The 20,905-nt window shown below is 41.8% G+C and overlaps 1 protein-coding gene across 1 annotated transcript in view; it reads left to right on the top strand.

Moving 5' to 3' along the window:
- eefsec (eukaryotic elongation factor, selenocysteine-tRNA-specific) overlaps positions 1-20,905 on the top strand; it is a 417,489-nt gene that overhangs the window by 186,822 nt on the left and 209,762 nt on the right. The window contains exon 5 of the mRNA XM_072581795.1: positions 18,716-19,348. Coding sequence (XP_072437896.1) covers positions 18,716-19,348 — 633 coding nt within the window. The remainder of the gene's footprint in view (positions 1-18,715; positions 19,349-20,905) is intronic.

Here is a 20,905-nt window from a genome sequence, read left to right as displayed (position 1 = left end):
GGTGCCCAGAAATGGACACAATATCTTAGTCAAGGCCAAACCAATGTTTATAAAAGTTCAACATGATTGCTTTGCTTTTGTACTCTGTGCATTTATTTGTAAAGCTCAGAATCCTTTATTCCTTTTTACCACACCGCAACTTACCATCTTCAAAGTTTCCTTCTGCTTCGTTATTGCCTTTAGATTATGTCATTCATTTTATATTGCCTTTCCTTATTCCTCATACAAAAATATATCGTGTTGTACTTCTCTTATTAAACTTCAGCTGTAACTTTACAGAATTTAACTTTTAAAAAAGTTCTGTGACTCACATATGAAAGAACTGAAACCAACATGCCCATTCCAAAAGCTGAGAAACTCAACAAATAATCCAGGTCTTTTTCAATATAAAATTTCAGTTACATCACATTGTAAACTTTTGCTATAAATTCTGAGTCTTATGATCTTATACTCCCCAAACACCTGATGAAGGAGCAGCACTACAAAAGCTAGTGCTTCCAAATAAACCTGTTGGACTATGACCTGGTGTTATGTGATTTTTACCTTTCAAATTTGTGCAGGTTAGGTGGACTGGCCATGCTAAATTGCCCATTGTGTCCAGGGATGTGCAGTCTAGTTGGATTTGTCATGAGAATTGCAGGGTTACAGGGATAGGTTAGGGGATGGGTCTGGATGGGTTACCCTTCAGAGGGTCAGCGTGGACTGGATATGCAGAATGGCCTGCTTCCACACTGCAGGGATTCTAAAGGACCTTTTTAATACCTCCTGTTTATCCATTTTAACCCATCTAGTGTCTCAACTTCCTACCCTTTTATGATGAGTTTGGAAACATTGACTTCCTTGGTAAATATACATGTAAAGCCCTCATCTTTTACTTCAGCCATGCTGTCTGCTTTCATGTCTAAATCCCCTTTTTGGCTCCTAATTCCCCCCAGTCTTAATCTCTATCAATTAATTATTTAAACGCCCATAGAAGACCTTGGCTTCCCTTTAATGCTAGCTGCCAGGCATTTCTCAAACTCTTTACCTCTCTGGTTTCTTTTGTCACTTCCACCCTGAAGGTTTTAGATTATAAATAAATCTGTTCAGACACATCTCTGAAGCAGGCACTGCTTGAACCCGGGACGGCGGGGGGGGGGGGGGGGGGGGTTCCTGGTCCAGAGGTAAGCACACTGCTGCTGCGTCACCTAAGGGTTGCATACTCTGCCCAATATTAACAACCTGACATCTACCACAGATAGTGATTGAGCAAAAACATTGTGTTTTCAAGAAGGAATTGGATCTAGCTCTTGTGGTAAAGGATCAAGGGAAATGGGGGGAGGACAGGATTAGTGTATTGCGCTCAGTGATCAGCTATGAGGCAGGATCAGGGGATCGAATGGCCTACTCCTGCTTCTGTCTTCTCTGTTCATAGCAAATATTTGTCTTCCTTTTTGTCTGCCTGGATGATGTAAGGTAGACAGTGAGCTCTGGCTTTGTTTGTTCTACCTTTCCACTTGCTGGAAATGTACTGTAACAAGCAACTGTACCACCTCCCCTTTAAAGACAGCTCATTCTTCCATTACAGTTTTGCTCACCAATCTTTCAGTTATTCAATCTTCCAGTTAACAAAGCAATATCCGTCAAAGAAATATCACCAACATAACTCTATTCCTGCTGAGGTGCTGCATGACCTGTGTTTCCAGAATTTGCTGTCTTGACTGTAAATTACCTGGCACTGATTGGTTGCTAGCCCACTGAACTTCGCATTTCTAAAATGTTGTATTATTATGTTAGGTTGCTGTTTGTCCTTCTTAATGATTAGCCTAAACATTACTTTGTAAAATATAGTGTTACTTGTTACTGATGTGAATTTTGCCAATTTTGCAGCACAGTGGCTCAGTGGTTAGCACTGCAGCCTCACAGCACCAGGGTCCCAGCAGAGGATTCCAGCCCCAGGTGACTGTCTGTGTGGAATTTGCGCACACTCCCAGTGTCTGCCTGGGTTTCCTCCGGGTGCTCCGGTTTCCTCCCACAGTCCAATGATGTGCAGGTCAGGTGAATTGGCCATGCTAAATTGCCCATAGGTTAGGTGCATTAGTCAGCGGGAAATGGGTCTGGGTGGGTTCCTCTTCAGAAGGTCGGTGTGGACTTGTTGGGCCGAAGGGCCTGTTTCCACACTATAGGGAATCTAATCTAAACTTGGTTAATTTGTGAAATATAGCTCTTGACAATGTTACAGTATTGCATTGGTTTCAATATAGAATAAGGGTGGAGAAATAGCAATTTAGTTTGTGTTTGGTGCTGGTCTCATCCTGTGAAAGCAGTCAACCTCAAGTCTATAATCACAGCTGTGTTCCCCATTCAACTGTAGTCCCTATTCTGGTTCTGCTAAAGAACTGTCCACTACTTCCACCCCTTCCTGCCCTTTCCCTATCGATGTACAGATTGTACACAATTAAGAGTATATGCAATTTCCTTTTCCATGAAGTGTGTGGAAAATCAGCCAATCCAATCCACTTCTCGTCGTTGCCCAATTTCTCCCACTAGAAAGTGTACACGTGTGAACAGTGGTTGACCACAAGGATCTACTATGATGTTCCTTCATGATTAAATAACTCAATGACATTCAAAATCTAGAATTCCACTTGAAGATCTGGCACCTAGCTAATTTGCGATTTGAGATTTGGAAAACTGGGACTCCATTCTTCGCAGTGGTAAACGTTATAGGAGGCGTATTAAAACTAGGAAAGGCTTTCAGAGCTTATCCGTTACAGTAGCAAGGAGGCATGCAGTTACAAACTAAAAACAGTTACAAGTACCTCAGCTCAGAAACAGACCAGTTGGCCCGGTAGGACAATGCTGGAGTTTATGGTCCATACAAGCCTCCTCCAACATGACTTCATCCAATCCCATCAATATATTTTTCAGTCATTTCTCTCTAATGTGGCTATTTAGCTTTTCCTTTAAATATTTCTATTTCATTTGACTCAATATTTTCATGAGTTTTTTTGTTCTCACCACTCACTGAGTAAAGAAGCATCTTCTAAGATTCCCTATTGGATTTATTGGCGACTCTCTGTTTCTGGCCCCTAATTCTAGTTTTCCCCTCAGTGGAAGCACCTCTTCTCTCAAGCTCCTCCACTTGGTTGTTCCTCAGTCTTCTCTTTACCCATGCAGAGCATATGTCAGCAGAGTCATGATCACCTAGATAACCTTATCGTTTCCATCGTTTTGTCTTTCACTGGCTTGGTAGGTTGATGCGAGTAAACAGCATAACATGTAAATGTATTTTAAACATCTGTACTGCTTATGCAGTGACAGAAGAAAGTAAAAAGGCAATATTTCAATTTAAATACCAGCATGATACCACTGTCCCTTCTCAGAAAATGTTTCTTGGTGAATTCAGGTATGTTGTGTTCAGGAGAAGCGATCCCCCGGTTTGGCCCAAGTCCCCATTTAACAGAGCTGTCATCTATACAATTATGGCTTTCCCTTTTGAGGCATCCTCTGAAAGTATAGGAGCAGTTTGAAAATGTATGGTGATGGCACCTCCAATCCCCACTGTTGCCAACTCATCTGGCTGCTTCTCAGACTCCTGTACTGAATGAACAGAAATTACCTCAAATTAAACATTTTGAAAGGTAGAAAACATTGCCTTAGGGTCCTACTCCAAACTCTCTTCCCTAGTCACTGACTTTATGTTTCTTCCTGGAAGCGAACTGTCTGTGATTAAATCTGACTCTGCACAATAGTTTGGAATATGACCTTAAGATGAACTTCTGACCACTATCACTTAAACAGGCCAATGTTGCCTGACTTGATAGCTGCCTCTTCTGCTGAAAGCCTCTTTTACTGTCCCTAGATCAGTATCATGGGCTGAGGTTGCTGGAGTGCACTGCACCTCTCTAGATCCTTCACTCCACTAGTGATTAAGTCATAGACTTTTACACTACAGAAGGAGGCCACTTGACCCATACTGGCTCCCGAAAGAACTACCCAAATAGTCCCACTCTCCAGTCCTACCTCCGTAGCCCTCTAAATTAATCATTATCAAATATATATCCAGCTCTCTTTTGATATCTGCCTCTACCACTCACCCAGGCAGCACATTCTAAATCCTAACAACTCTCTGAGTAGAGAAGTTACACCTTGCTGTCTTGTTGACAATCTTGAAATTGTGACCTCTAGTTACTGATATACCAACTAGATTAGATTATGATTTGGAGATGCTGGTGTTGGACTGGGGTGTCCTCCACAACCATCGGCGCTCTGAAAGCTAGTGCTTCCAATTAAACCTGTTAGACTATAACCTGCTGTTGTGTGATTTTTAGCTTAGATTAGATTTCCTACAGTATGGAAACAGACCCTTCAGCCCAACAAATCCAGACCGGCCCTCCAAAGAGCAACCCACCTAGACCTAATCCCCTACATTTACCCCTGATTAATGTACCTATCACAATGGGAAATTTAGCATGGGCAATTTAGCATAGCCAATTCACCTGACCTGCGCATCTTTGTGACTGTGGGAGGAAACCGGAGAAAACCCAAACAGACACTGGGAGAATGTGCAAACTCCACACAGACAGTCGCCCGAGGTGGGAATTGAACCCAGGTCCCCCGCACTGTGAGGCAGCAGTGCTAAAACCTGTTGGACTATAACCTGGTGTTGTGTGATTTTTAACTTTGTCCACCCCAGTCCAACACCGGCATCTCCAAATCAGAACTCCAAAACAATAGTGCAACAGTCACACTTCTGACAGCCTTCCTACTTAAGAGGGGATATATTTGCGTTATAGATGTGACTTCTGATGAGAGGCTGAAAAAATTTGGCCCATGCTGTCTGGAGAATGAGATGTGAGATTACTCAGACACAAAACATGATGAAGGGGCTTTACAAGGTAGACCCTGGGAGAGTGTTTTGTCTGGCTGGACAGCCTAAACATGGACACTCAGTCTTAGGGTGAGGGGTCAACTATTCAGGTCTACAGCGAAGAGGGTTACCTCAGATTACAACAGGATCTGGACCAGATGGGCCAATGGGCTGAGAAGTGGCAGATGGAATTTAATTCAGATAAATACGAGGTGCTGTATTTTGGGAAAGCAAATCTTAGCAGAATTTAAACACTTAATGGTAAGGTCCTAGGGAGTGTTGCTGAACAAAGAGACCTTGGAGTACAGGTTCATAGCTCCTTGAAAGTGGAGTTGCAGGTAGATAGGATAGTGAAGAAGGCATTTAGTGGTCAGAGTATTGAGTACAGGAGTTGGGAGGTCATGTTGCGGCTGTACAGGACATTGGTTAGGCCACTGTTGGAATATTGCATGCAATTCTGGTCTCCTTCTTATCGGAAAGATGTTGTGAAACTTGAAAGAGTTCAGAAAAGATTTACAAGGATGTTGCCAGGGTTGGAGGATTTGAGCTATAAGGAGAGGCTGAACAGGCTGGGGCTGTTTTCCCTGGAGCGTCGGAGGCTGAGGGGTGACCTTATAGAGGTTTACAAAATTATGAGCGACATGGATAGGATAAGTAGGCAAAGTCTTTTCCCTGGGGTTAGGGAGTCCAGAACTAGAGGGCATAGGTTTAGGGTGAGAGGGGAAAGATATAAAAGAGACCTAAGGGATAACTTTTTCATGCAGAGGGTGGTACGTGTATGGAATGAGCTGCCAGAGGATGTGGTGGAGGCTGACACAATTGCAACATTTAAGAAGCATTTGGATGGGTATATGAATAGGAATGGTTTGGAGGGATATGGGCCGATGCTGGCAGGTGGGGCTAGATTGGGTTGGGATATCTGGTTGGCATGAACAGGTTGGACCGAAGGGTCTGTTTCCATGCTGTATATCTCTGACTCTATGGCTCTAAGTTGAGGAGAAATTCTTTCATAGAGAGTTGTGAATCTTTGGAATTCTCTACTCCAGAAGGTTGTTTATACTCCATTGCTGGGTATGTTGAAAACTCACCTTGACATAATTTGATCTCTCAAATAAAGAAAGGATGTTGGGAGTGGGCAGAAAAGTAGAATTGAGGGAGAGAATTGGCCATGATTATCAGAGTAGGCTCAAGGAACCAGATGGTATCTTCTTGCAATTTCTGATTATTTCATTATTTCTATCTACTGGTAGATCTCTTTTCATGGAATCATAGAATTCCTACAGTATGGAAACAAGCCATTTGGCCCAAAAAGTCCACATTTATCCTCTGAAGAGCATCCCATCCAGACCCATCCCCCTACCCTATCTCTGCAGCCCTACATTTCTCATGGCCAACGCAGATAACCTATACATCACTGAACACTACGGGCAATTTAACATGGCCAGTCCACCTAACTTGCGCATCTTTAGCCTCCCAAATGTTAATTACTCCACATTGGCGACTGTTCAACTGCCTTTGCTCAAAACTCTGGAATTCCCTCTTTAAATCTTTCCATTTCTCCATCTTTTTTTCCTCCAGTGTGACTCTCCTTCAAATATCTCTGTGACCCAGCTTTGACCATGTAGGGGGGAGACTGAGAATATGTAAGGTGATAGACAGCTTTTTCATTAGTAATTGGTTATAGAGTTAATGGAAAGCAGGCAGGAAAGCGGAGTTGAGACCGAGATGAGAATAGCCATGATGTGTCAGATGGTGGAGGAGGCTCAAGGGACTGAATGGCCTAATCCTGCTCCTGGTTCCCATGTTCTGACATCTGCCCGAACATCTCTTTAAATGACTTTGTCTAATCTTGTTTGACTTAATTGAGTTGACTTGGATAATGAGTACAATTAGTCAGGAGTACAAAAACAAGATACTGCAGGTGCTGAATATCTAAAATAATAAAACTTCTTCTGAAGTGAATTGATGCATGGGCTCTTGAAGTCTGAATCTTATTAGTAATTAAATAGAAGAAACTTCAGCCTTGAAAACATTTTAATGTCTAGATATTACTGCGATGGTGTAATTTGAAATAACCGAGGTCAGTGAATCACGCTCTTCCTCATTTATGATACAGCATTGGAGTCCATTTGTAGTCTGTTTCCTCTTCATCCATTGCCTTTGGCAACCTTTGTTTTGCTGATTGTTTTCATTGACAATCTGCTCAGCTTTAAGGTATATTTTAGTCCTGAAATGCTACTTTGACCTAAAAATCTAAGATTGAAAAGAGTGACAGCAAGAACTCAGTATGAAACTTCCTACACCAATATTTATTTGCTGGAGGATTGTACGAGATCCAGACACCATAAGATAGGCAGGGGTTAAGCCTGAGGAGTTTCCACCTTCCCTCTCTCAGATATATCCTCAGCATCTCTTGGCAGGACAGAGTTATCAACTCAGCAGTCTGGGAGCATACTGATGCTCTCAGTGTACACTGCTTGCTAAGTTATCCTGACTCCTGAAAGCCTGTCCACCATCTACAAGGCACATGTCAGAAATGTGATGGAATATTCCCCACTTGCAAAACTCAAGAAGCTTGATGATATCCACTTGACTGGCGCCCCATCCATCATCCTAAAAATTCATACCCTCCACCAATGACTTGCAGCAACAGCAGCAGTGTATAACAATTCCAAATTACATTGCAGTAACTTACCAAAGCTCCTTCGACAGTACCTGCCAAAACCATAATGCCTACCATCTAGAGGGTCAAGGACAGCAGATGCACAGAATCACCACCCTATGTAAGATACTCTCCAAGATATTTGGCTGCATTCATTGGGTTGATGACTGCCACGAAATCAAATTCCTTCTGAATGATCATTAGGTCCTGATTGTCCATACCCCCTCAATAAGAACATGTGCAAATGAGGTGTGAAGATATATACATGATACTGATGAGTGAGAGGCTAGGGCCTGTGGCTGGCGAGCGCATTGCAAGGGAATTGGAAGAAATGCAGAAGTGAAAAAGCTCAGTCGGCTGGCGAGATACACCTCGGGAAAACCGAGGTCAGTGAATCACGCTCTTCCTCAGCCCCTGGTCTTCCTCTGTAGCAGGTGCAGCAGAGACCAGCATGTTGGAGCTGGGCTCCTGAACCACACCAGGCCATGCTGAACAGAGTCAGTCAGTACAGCACAAACCGTCACCTAGGAGGTGACAGGTTATCACCAGGGGAGGATTTATACCACTTTGTCTGGTTTCCATTTTACAAATTAAGGTATTAACCAGGACAAGCTTTTTAAATAATTATTTGATTGAAAGTGAGTGTAGGTTTCCCTGGTGACCTTACAAGCACAGATCAGGTTACAAGCACTGAGTAATCCTGCATTGTCTTTCCCTTTTAGGAACTATCTGTTCTACGGTGTTTTATTTTCCCATCCTCCAGTAGCCATCTTTCTGATTGCTATGTTCCTGTTTGCCATTTGAAATCATAGGAGCAGAAAAGGCCATTCATCCTTTTGAGTCTGTTCCAGCAACCCAATTAGATTACGCCTGATCTGTATTTAAGATCTGTTTTGCCTGTTTTATGTAACCTTTAAAACCTTTGCTTAACAAACCTCTAATGGCAGTTATCCTGGACAATTGCAGGAGTAATCCTGTGACTTCTCTTGCCCTCCTGTCTCCCAGTCACCATCTAAGGATTACCATTGACCAAAAACTGAACCGAGCTAACCATAAAAGAGCAGATGAGGGGCTGGGAATTTTGCATCAAGTAACTCACCCACTGACTCCCCAAAGTCTTCCCACCATTTACAAGGCACAAGTCAGGAGTGTGATGGAATACTCCCCACTTGCCTAGATGAGTGCAGCTCCAACAGCACTCAAGCAGCTTGGCGATATCCACTTGACTGGTGCCCCATCCATCATCATAAAAATTTGTGTCCTCCACCACCAACCTGTGGCAGCAGCAGCAGTGTATGCCTACTCCAAATGCATTGTAATAACTCACTAAAGCTCCTTTGACAGCATCTGCCAAAACCATAATATCTGCCGTCTAGAGGATCAAGGGCAGCAGATGCACAGAATCACCACCACATGTAAGATACCCTCCAAGTTGCTGACCATCCTGAGTTGGAATTTTATCACTGTTCCTCCACTGTCATGTCATTAAAATCCTGGAGTCTCTCTGTCTGTCTGTCTCTCTGTCTCTCTCTCTGTGTCTCTCTCTCTCTCTCTCTCTCTCTCTCTCTCTCCTCCCACCCTTCCCACATCAACGTTGTAGGTGTACCTACACTAAATAGGCTGTAACAGTTCAAAAGGGCAGCTCACCACCACCTTCTCAACAGGAATTTCTCTAAATCTGGACTCTTGCAAATCCCAAATGTTAGCCACTCTATCATTAGTGGCCATACCCTCTCCATCGGGGCTCTGATCTTTGGAATTCCTGCGAGAAACCTTCCCACCTGTTTGCATCTATATTCTCCTTCAAGATGCTTCTGAAAATCTAAAAAAGGCAAAAGGACTGCAGATTGCTGGAAATCAGAAACAAAAGCAGAAATTGTTGAAAAATCTCAGCAGGTCTGGCAGCATCTGTGGAGACCCTTCTAGCTAGCATCAGTTCTGAGGAAGGGTCACTGAACCAGAAACGTTAATTCCGATTTGTCTCCACAGATGCTGCCAGACCTGCTGAGATTTTCCAAGAATTTCTGTTTTTGCTTCTGAAAATCTACCTCTTTCACCAAGCTGTCATTCATCTGACTTAATCTCTTTTACATTGGTTTCCAATTTCTTTTCATACTTGCTTCCGTGAAACACCTTGGCAAATGCTGCTTAAGGAAAGCAATGTAAATGCAAATTGTTGTTGGTGAATTTGTGCTTCCTCTGTAGCAGAGGAAGTTTGAACACCGTTGTAGTCTCCTTGCAAACGTATGCTTCATACACAGAACAAGTAAGTATTTATCTCCTCACAGTGAAACGTGGAGTGTATCAGGGTGTAATTTTGAAATGACTGATTATCAAACTTCCCTTAAATTGAAAAGAAATATAACCACACAACTGCTTAGCTCCATTGATTATCATTCCTACATTGGAAAGGATTGAGTGCATTTACCTATCTACATTTAATCTGCAAATTTTTGTTTTTTTTCTGAATGACTTGATGCTGTGACCCTAAAACACTGGCAGGTTGTGACATGACCTTTCTTGTACTTACAAAGTCAGGAAAAAGTAGACAGATCCTTTAAGCCCTAACCTGGGTAACTAGCACTCTATTCGATTTTTAATTTGTGAATCCTTGAAATACTTCAGACAGTTAGTATTTCACTGTATAAAATTGCACCCTGACAGATTACCGTAAATCCTCTGAAGTAAATATTTGTGTTCCAATGCTTAGAAGGTAGTTCGAGTTCTAAGGCACCCTGGATTCTGTGTTATTGCAGGGTTTCATGAACGCGGGTTGCACAGTGGCTCACAGCACCACGGACCTGGGTTCGATTCCGGCCTTGGACAACTGTCTGTGTGGAGTTTGCACATTCTCCCTGTGTCTGCGTGGGTTTCCTCTGGGTACGCCAGTTTCCTCCTACAGTCCACAAAGATGTGCAGGATAGGTGAATTGGCCATGGTAAATTGCCCATAGTGTTAGGTGCATTAGTCAGGAATAAATGTAGGTCGGGGAATGGGTCTGGGTGGGTTACTCTTTGGAGGGTCAGTGTGGACTTGTTGGGTCAAAGGGCCTATTTTCATAGTGTAGGGAATCTAATCTAATCTAATGTTGGAATAATTGCATTTTGATATTAAAATAATCATTTGAAGATTTCATATTCTAATTTACAGTAGTTATTTAAAAAGATATTGAACATTTATATGCTAAATTGCCCAAAGTGTCCAGGGATGTGTAGGCTGGGTGCATTATTCAGGGGAAATGTAGAGTAATAGGGGTAGGGGAATGGGTCTGGGTGGGATACTCTTTGAAGGGTTGGTGTGAACTTGTTGAGCTAAATGGCTTGTTTCCACACTGTAGGGATTGTGTGATTTGTTTTCCTGCATACATTCCAAAACTAATTCCTCAGTGAAAGTTAAAAATCACACAACATCAGGTTATAGTCCAACAGGTTTATTTGGAAGCACTAGCTTTTAGAGCACTGCTCCTTCATCAGTTGGTTGTGGAGGTTACGATCATGCTCACAGGTGAAAGTCTTTCATCCAAGATGTAAGTTTTAATCTAAGATTGTTTACTATATCACATCTCCATGACACTGGACTCCTTTGGCTATAAATTCTGTGAGCATGATCTTAACCTCCACAACCACCTGATGAAGGAGCAGCGCTCCGAAAGCTAGTGCTTCCAAATAAACATTTTGGACTATAATCTGGTATTGCGTAATTTTTAACTTTGTCTACCCCAGTCCAACACTAGCACCTCCAAGTCCAGTGAAAGGCTGAGTCATTATACATACAAACACATATACAAATATACTTGATAATAATTATTTGATGAGGTGCAACGTAACATCTTGTCTAAACCGTCCTGCTATTTCTTGCTTTTGCTTTCTGCATTTATTACTTTTTTCTTTCTTTCATTTCCTTCCCTCTGCTTTGTTCCTCATTTCCTTCCTTTCGGTCTGTCTCCCTCTTGTTCTTTTCATCAGCTGTTTCTTCCATTGTTTACCTTGACCTTTCTGTCCTCCCTCTTTGTTTCTCTTTCTTGTTTATTTAGTCTATTTGCTTTCTGCCTCTCTCACTCATTCCTTCACTTCCTCCTTTGTCTGCCTTCCTGCTTTCCTTTTTATCATTTCCTCCTTTATCCTACCATGCCATTCTTCTGACCTCCTTTTCCTTGTCTGTTTTCCACGCATCATTCTCTGTTCCTTTTCTGTTGTGCCTGTATTTCCTTGCAGAAATTGATGTATTTCTAACATTTGTATTTCCTGTTTAATGTCGTGAATTCTTGTATCCTGCTTGCTCTTTGTTCTAGGAAGTAGGGAAGCCATTTTAGTTTTTTTTGGTGTTCCCCTTCATACATTTACACAGATGTTTATACAGAACTTTACTGTACAGATTTCCATTAAATGTAATTCAATTACTTGGATTTTTACTCCCTTGTAATTTGTAAGTAATGCAGTGGTTTACTCTAGAAATCAGCAAGTATTTGAGTGATAATAATGAAAGCAATACCTGACAACCTCATTACATGTAAACACTAACATCCCTGCTTGTGTTATAACAGTAGGTTAATCATTTTTATTCAACACTTGTTGAAAATAAATTCCAAGTGAGATTCCAACACCCCAAAATGCTTGGAGTATGATCTCTGGATAAAATTGAAACAGGAGAATGTCTATACCTTCCAAAAGTGTCAAGATCCTCTTAGTCTACAAAGAAGCAACAAAGAGGATTGATGAGGGCACAGCGGTAGATGTGATCCAGATGAACTTTGTGTAAGGCATTCGACAAGGTTCCTTGTGGTAAACTGGTTAGCGCGGTTAGATCACATGGAATTCAGAGGTAACTAGCCATTTGGATACAGAATTGGCTCAAAGGTAGAAGACAGAGGGTGATGGTGGAGAATTACTTTTCAGACCAGTGGAGTGCCACAAGGATCGGTACTGGATCCACTGCTTTTCATCATTTATATGAAATGATTTGAATGTGAACAAGGGAGGTATGGTTAGTAAGTTTGTAGATGACACCAAAACTGGTTGTGTAGTAGACCTTGATCAGATGGGCCATTGGGTTGAGGGGTGGCAGGTAAAGTTTAATTTAGATAAATGTGAGGTGCTGCGTTTTGGACGGGGTGGGACCATTCGCCACAGCAGATTCACCGCCAACGATTAGCCACTGCCCTTTGACCACTGAGGACGCTTGGCCACTGAAGATGATTCGCCATTACAAATAAGTCGTATATTTTGAATATTGGTGGTAGCGTTTACTTGTTTTAATAACCATTTATTTTTGTTACGTGTTTTAATAACCATTAGTATATAAGCCGGATAACGGAGCAGAAGAAAAATTTCTTTTGGCGGATAGTTGGCCAGGAAGTAATCGTATAATCATATTTGGTAGGGAATCTTGGACACATCATTTAGCAGAATCGACCACAAATAAAGCTAAATAAAAATGAGACGCAGATGATAGAATAAAAATAATTATTCTTGAAAACGGTAAAAGAGATTGTTTGGAATATATTAGAGGAATAGTGCATAACTATCAAATGAACTAAAATTTCATTGTTTAATATTAATATGAGATTTTACTGCCATTATAAAGATTTTTAAAATATATTTCCTTTTTCTGGTTAAAGTTTGTAACTCATTTTTGTATATAAACCAATAAAATGATATTTATTTTACCTCTTTTTTAAATCAATATGTAGTATGTAGTTGTATAAATAAAGGGGACTGAGAAGTATGAAAGAACTGGCGGGATGGAAAACAATCAGTACATATATATATTTCCGATGGCAAATAGTCTCCAGAGGACAAACGACCCCAGTGGAGAAACGCTGGTGGAGAACTGGCAGTGGTTAATCATCGGCGGTGAATTTGCCGTGGCGAATCACCACCAACCCGTTTTGGAAAGGCAAGCCAGGGCAAGAGTCACATACTTAATGGTAAGATCCTGGCGAGTGTTGCTGAACAAAGAGACCTTGGAGTGCATGTTCATAGCTCCTTGAAAGTGGAGTCGCAGGTTGATAGGATAGTGAAGAAGGCGTTTGGTATGCTTTCCTTTATCAGTCAGTGCATTGAGTACAGGAGTTAGGAGGTCATGTTGTAGCTGTATAGGACATTGGTTAGGCCACTTTTGAAATGCTGCATGCAATTCTGGTCTCCCTACTATAGGAAAGATGTTGGGAAACTTGAAAGAGTTCAGAAAAGATTTACAAGGATGTTGCCAGGGTTGGAGAATTTGAGCTATAGGGAGAGTCTGAATTGGCTAGGGCTACTTTCCCTGGAGTATGAGGAATGACCTTATATAGAGGTTTATAAAATCATGAGGGGCATGGATAGGGTAAATAGACAGTCTTTTCCCTGGGGTGCAGGATCCAAAACTGGAGGGCATACGTTTAAGGTGAAAAGGGAACAAATTAGAAGGGACCGAAGGGGCAAATTTTTCACGCAGAGGGTGGTACATGTATGGAATGAGCTGTCAGAGGAAGTGGTGGAAGCTGGTACAATTACAGCATTTAAAAAGCAATTGGATGGGGAGAAGCAATTGAAGGAGACAATGAGGTCTGCAGATGCTGGAGATCAGAGTTGAGTGTGTGTTGCTGGAAAAGCACAGCAGGTCAGGCAGCATCTGAGGAGCAGAAAATGTGAATAGGAAGGGTTTAGAGGGATATGTGCCAAATGCTGGCAAATGAGACTAGATTAATTTAGGATATCTGGTTGGCACAGCCAAGTTAAACCGAAAGGTCTGTTTCTGTGCTGTACACCTCTATAACGCTATGACTCTAATCAGGGATCTCTGTATTTCTTCTTGACTGTTAGGGCCAGATGAGCAAGTGTGAATCAGTTCCTCTATTTTTAAGCCCCAACTGGTTTGGTCGCACCAAATATTTTTAATTTATTTTTAGGACGTAGCTATGTCACACATCAGTTAGAACATGGTACCAGTCAAAATTAAGGAGCCAGTTACAAGGTTTTCATGAGTGAAAGAAAGAGGAATTTTATTACTTACTAACCTCAAGAAAAAAAGCAAAATGTAACATCAAACATGCACAAACACATATGGATAGTTTCAGAAAAGAGAGTATCTAGTGCAAAGGAAGATAAAGAATATAAAATTTTAAAAGTTCTTCAAATCCCTGAGTTGTTATAGTTGAATCAAGACCACAGCTGTTTAGTTGATGTCTTGTGTCTCATGTGGTAGAGAAGTTTGAAGAATCCTTGAGTTCTCAGTTGATGAATTTGTCTTATTACAGGTGCGAGTTTTTGAGGTGTTGAGAAGAAAACTGGTAGAGCGCAAGAGTTTTCAAATTCTTTATAAATCCATCTTATTTTCTACCGTGTTCTACGCAAAAGCTGTTCCCTGAAATACAGTTCCTTTGTGAATTCCCATGCTTCATGTCATTGTCTTTTCAAGCTGAATCATCGGCAGCCCATTTTCATCCCAATATGTGAAAACTCTAGAAGTTATGTAAAGCAAAAATAAGAGAATAGTGGATCTTTAGGCCTGACTGAATTTCAGTACCTTTCAGTAAAATGTTAATTTCTGCTCAGACTGTCTATGTTTATCTGGTATCAGTTTCATGATTCTGACCGAACCTGGTTAGGTAACTATGATAGTCTTCTGCTTTCTTAAAAATTATTTTACCCTTTGTTAGGCCCCAGGCATTAAAGTCGGATGATGAAAGTTAAAAATCGGTATCCATATTTTACAGCCATTACGACAATACTGTACTTAGAATAATGTGAGACAGACATTGTTTCACCAATGTATACCATATCCAACCTAAATTGATAGTTGTCATTAATTCAGAGTTTGTGAGCATTACTGTCTATGCCAGCATTTAAAGCCCATCCTTCATTACCATGAAGAATGTGTTGATTAATTGCTTTCTTATGTAGATCTAGTCCAATATTTTTTGTTTTTATTTATTTGTAGGATGTGGGCATTTATTCTGGATCAGTGGTGCTGGAAGAGCACAGCAATTCAGGCAGCATCTAACAAGCAGCAATTGCCCATCCCTAGTTGGCCTTGAGAAGGTGATGGTGTTCTGCCTTCTTGACCCGCTGTAGTCTGTGTGCTGTTGGTTGACCTACAAGGCCATTAGGGAGAGACTTCCCAGGGTTTTGACCCAGGGATATATTTCTAAGTCAGGATGGTGAGTGGCTTGGAGGGGAACTTGCAGGTGGTGGTGTTCCCATGTATCTGCTTCCCTTGTCTTTTCCAGTAGAAGTGGTTGTGGCTTTGGAAGGTGCTGTCTGAGGATCTTTGATAAATTTCTGCAGTGCATCTTGCAGATAGTACACACTGCTGCTACTGAGTGTCAGTGGTGGAGGGAGTCGACGCTTGTGGATGTGGTGCCAATCAAGTGGCTGCTTTGTCCTGGATGCTGTCAAGCTTCTTGAGTGTTGTTGGAGATTCACCCATCTAGGCAAGTGAGGAGTATTCCATCACACTCCAGATTTGTGCCTTTTGAATGTTGGATAGGCTTTGGGGAGTCAAGAAGTGAGTTACTCACTGCAGTGTTCCTAGCCTCTGCTCTGTTCTTGTAGCCACTGTATTTATATGGCGAGTCTAGTTGAGTTTCTGGACAATGGTCATGTCCAGGATGTTGATAGTGGGACATTTAATAATGATACCAGCATTGAATTACAAGAGTTTGTTTCTTACTGCAAATGGTTATTGCCCGACATTTGTGTGGCACGAATGTTACTTAACACTCTTCAGTCCAAGCCTGGATATTGTCCAGATCTTGTTGCATTTGAACGTGGCAGTATCTGAGAAATCATGAATGGTGTTGTACATTGTGCACTCATCGGCGAACATCCCCACTTCTGAACTTTTGATGGAAGGATGGTTTAAATGTATCCATGCTGCTATAAGGACATGAATTCCACAATCTTGACCCAAAGGCAATGATGGACTGGTGTCACAAAGCTGTCCCTTTTTTTAAAAGCTGGTCATTTTCTCAAGGATACAAAGTCCTTGGTTTTCTTTCAGAGGGGTCATACACACACCCAGTGCTGATTAGACTGGTTTGGTACAGAGATTAAACGGTATTGAGAGGCCTTTTTGTTTACATGTAAACAGATGAGCCTTCAGGCGAAAGTGGTCTTGTTTTAGAAGTGACCAGTATAATGAAAGGGGAGTGGTCAGCTCTCCAGCTGAGCAGTTCAGTTCAGTCCAGAACTAGTTAGGAATTCAACAGTGAGCTGTGTGGAAACAAATTCTCTCTCTTTCTGCCCTTCTAACTTCAACCTGTAAGCATTTGTTTAATTTTTTTACAGTATTTTAAGGGGGTTTGTTTATTCGGACTGTTGTCTATATTTGGAACAGCATATTTAAGTCTAGTTTGGACAGACTGTAGGGGTTCTTTATTCTGTTCTTTGTTTTATTGTGTAATTTTGTGAATAAATTTCTGTCTGTTTTAAAACCTAGAAGCCAACCTAGCTAGCTTACTCTGGGTAATTTTCACTGTACACTTACCAAAACAAATTGCAAAGTTATGGTCTGGAATGCCTGCTGCAGAATGTTTTGAATGGTCTGGCCTAGTCCATAACACTCACACTGTAGTTCCAAGTGAGGAATGATGTGTGTTGGTGAGGGACTTGCAAGGTGTTGTGTTCTCATGCATCTGCTGTCTTTGTCCTTTTAATTGGCAAAAGTCACAAGTTTTGAAGGGGCTCTCAAAGGAGTCTTGGTGATTTATTGCTGTGCATCTTGTAGATGGTTTACACTGTTGCGTGGGCAATGGTGCGAAGGGAGTCCATGTTGAAGGTGACAATCAAATTCCTAACATGTTCCTAATGATCTGGTTGGTTGCAAAAGAGAATTTTGCAACAACCTTTGTAAATAGAAGGATTAATTTGTATTCTGTGTAGCACCTCTTGTAACTCAGTTGGAATGCAACTGTTCAGCTAAACAATGCAGATTTGAACAATTGCTTTTTCAGTCAATGTTGAGATAGCTAATAATACCAGAGCAATGGATAGTGTTTCAACTTTGACCTGAGTCAGAAAAGGTAGGGACGAATGATCTGCTCAGTTAGAAGAGTTTAGATTCCCTACAGTGTGGAAACAGGCCCTTCGGCCCAACAATTCCACACTGACCCTCCGAAGAGTAACCCACCCAGACCCATTTCCCTCTGACTTATGCACCTAACACTATGGGCAATTTAGCATGGTCAATTCAGCTGTCCTGCACATCTTTGGACTGTGGGAGGAAACCAGAGCACCCGGAGGAAACCCACGCAGATACAAGGAGAATGTGCAAATTCCACACAGACAGTCGCCTGGGGCTGGAATCGAACCTGGGGCCCTGGTGCTGTGAGGCAACAGTGCTAACTGCTGAGCCACTGTGCCAGCCCTAAGTATTTGACTGGAAATGTAAAGTTTCTCTCTACGCAGCAATTGCCAGATCTGTACGTATTTCCAGCACTTTAATTTGAAGTGAGAGTGGTATGTTGAGCAATATTGGCCCTATTATCCCTCAGGACCTTGGCCTGGACACAAATTTCAGGAGGTAGAGGAGGATTTTGGATGCTGGCAAATCTATATCCCAGCCTTCTGGAGAAGCAGGAGGAGATTAAGCTTGAAACATTGATATACTTTTCTTGCTTATATGCTCCTAATGTTTGGCTTTTTTTTAGTTTCCCACATAGACTGCAACTGTTCAAGCCAGTAGGTCACTACCACCTTCTAAAGGGCAACTAGGGGTGATACCCACATTCCATGAATGAATGATATAAAGAAAAGCTTTTTTGCAGTGTTTTTTTTACGCTGCTGGTTTTTAAATCAGTTCTTCATCTAGTGGAATCTTTTTCAATAAATTCAGAGAGTCCTGCCTCTGTCTGGCTCTTGCTTCCACATGTTTACGAATATAGATCTCCTGTCCTGTCATATCCTGTATTATAATAGGACAGGCAGGCGAGATGTGGCATTTGATTTCAAAGCCTGGAGTAATAACATGCAAGTTCTAAAAATGGTCATCTTTTTATTAGAAGCCAAGGATCCAACGTTTGTACAATATTAATCATAGTCGAGCAAGTAAATGGCTTTTGTGTTTCAGCGCACAGAGGATAAGCATGCATAATTTATATGCCCCAGTGGCCTAAGGTTTTTGCGATAATATTTCCTTCAGGAATTTAACTTCTGAGTTTCTGCCTTTTTTTTCCCAATTTTCTTTCACTCAATTTTTTTTCTTGATTTTTGTCTTCGTAGGTCAGCCGGAAGGTCAAGTCCATGCAAATGTTCCGTCAGCCGGTGAACACTGCCATCCAAGGTGACCGCGTAGGGATCTGTGTCACTCAGTTTGACCCTAAACAGCTTGAGCGAGGCCTGGTCTGTGCCCCAGACTCTCTGTATACATTGCATGCTGCCATAATGTCTGTGAAGAAAATACCTTATTACAAAGGATCAGTCCACACCAAAGCAAAGTTCCACATCACTGTTGGCCATGAAACGGTCATGGGAAAAGTGACCTTCTTCAGTCCTGCCATTGAGGATTTTGACAGTGAGCCTGTGATGGATCGTTTTGACTTTGACAGAGAATACCTCTATCAGGAAGAATACTTATCACAGGCCAAGGATGTTGATGTTGATAAAAGCCAAGCAGATGGAAGCAAGGTGCCTAGGCAGCAGTGGGCCTTGTTGGAGTTTGAGAAACCAGTGACGTGCCCCAGACTGAGCCTGGTTATTGGCTCCAAGCTCGACACTGATATCCATGCCAATACCTGTCGGCTAGCTTTTCATGGAGTCTTGCTGGAAGGTTTTGAGGAAAAAAACTATGCGGAAGTCTCCCTGCCCAAGCTCAAAGTCTACAAGCTGAAACACAAAGAGGGGCAAGTGGAACGGGTGAGCAAATCTGATAGGCTTGATAACGGGCACCTCCTTTTGAAATTTACCTGGTGATGTTGGAATAGTTAAAAGGAAATGTTCCAATGAGACACTGTTGTCAAACAGGGAGACGTAGGGGTTCATTACAAGTGCTACAGGAAGGATAGAAAGGGAGGCAAGAGAGGAGGGGGAGTGGCGTTTTTGATAAGGGATAGCATTACTGCTGTGCTGAGGGAAGTTATTCCCAGAAATGCATTGAGGGAAGTTACTTGGGTGGAGCTGAGAAATGAGAAAGGGATGATCACCTTTTTGGGATTGTATTATAGACCCCCTAATAGTCAGAAGAAAATTGAGAACAAATTTGTAAGGAGATCTCAGCTATCTGTAAGAATAAGAGGGTGGTTATGGTAGGGGATTTTAACTTTCAAACATAGACTGGGACTGCCATAGTGTTAAGGGTTTAGATGGAGAGGAAGTTGTGAAGTGTGTACAAGAACATTTTCTGATTCAGTATGTGGATGTACCTATGAGAGAAGGTGCAAAACTTGACCTACTCTTGGGAAATAAGGCAGGGCAGGTGACTGAGGTGTCAGTGGGGGAGCACTTTAGGGCCAGCGACCATAATTGTATTAGATTTAAAATAGTGATGGAAAAGGATAGACCAGATCTAAAAGTTGAAGTTCTAAGTTGGAGGAAGGCCAATTTTAATGGTATTAGGCAAGAACTTTCACAAGCTGATTGAGGGCAGATGTTCGCAGGTAAAGGGACGACTGAAAGATGGGAAGCCTTCAGAAATGAGACAACGAGAATCCAGAGAAAGTATATTCCTGTTAGGGTGAATGGAAAGCCTGGTGGATATAGGGAATGCTGGATGACGAAAGAAATTGAGAGTTTGGTTCAGAAAAAGAAGGAAGCATATGTCAGGTATAGACAGGAGAGATTGTGTGAATCCTTAGAAGAATATAAAGAAAGTAGGAGTATACTTAAGAGGGAAATCAGAAGGACAAAACGTGGACATGAGGTAGCTTTGGCAAATAGAATTAAGGAGAATCCAAAGGGTTTTTATAAATACCCTGTTTACAAATAAGGACAAAAGGGTAACTAGGGAGAGAATAGGGCCCCTCAAAGATCAGCAAGGTGGCCTTTGTGTGGAGCTGCAGAAAATGGGGGAGATACTAAATGAATATTTTGCATCAGTATTTACTGTGGAAATGGTTATGGAAGATATAGACTGTTGGGAAATAGATGGTGACATCTTGAAAAAAGTCCATATTACAGAGGAGGAAGTGCTGGATGTCTTGAAACGCATAAAGGTGGATAAATCCCCAGGACCTGATCAGGTGTACCTTAGAACTCTGTGGGAAGCTAGAGAAGTGAATGCTGGGCCTCTTGCTGAGATGTTTGTATCATTGATAATCACCGGTGAGGTGCCGGACGACTGGAGGTTGGCAAACGTGGTGCCACTGTTTAAGAAGGGCATGAAAGACAAGCCAGGGAACTATAGGCCAGTGAGTCTGACGTCGGTGGTGGACAAGTTGTTGGAGGAATCCTGAGGGACAGGATGTACGTGTATTT

This window comes from Chiloscyllium punctatum, chromosome 12, assembly GCF_047496795.1.
Source record: "Chiloscyllium punctatum isolate Juve2018m chromosome 12, sChiPun1.3, whole genome shotgun sequence".
Lineage (NCBI taxonomy): Eukaryota > Metazoa > Chordata > Chondrichthyes > Orectolobiformes > Hemiscylliidae > Chiloscyllium > Chiloscyllium punctatum.
This window is presented reverse-complemented; position numbering and strand designations above follow the sequence as displayed.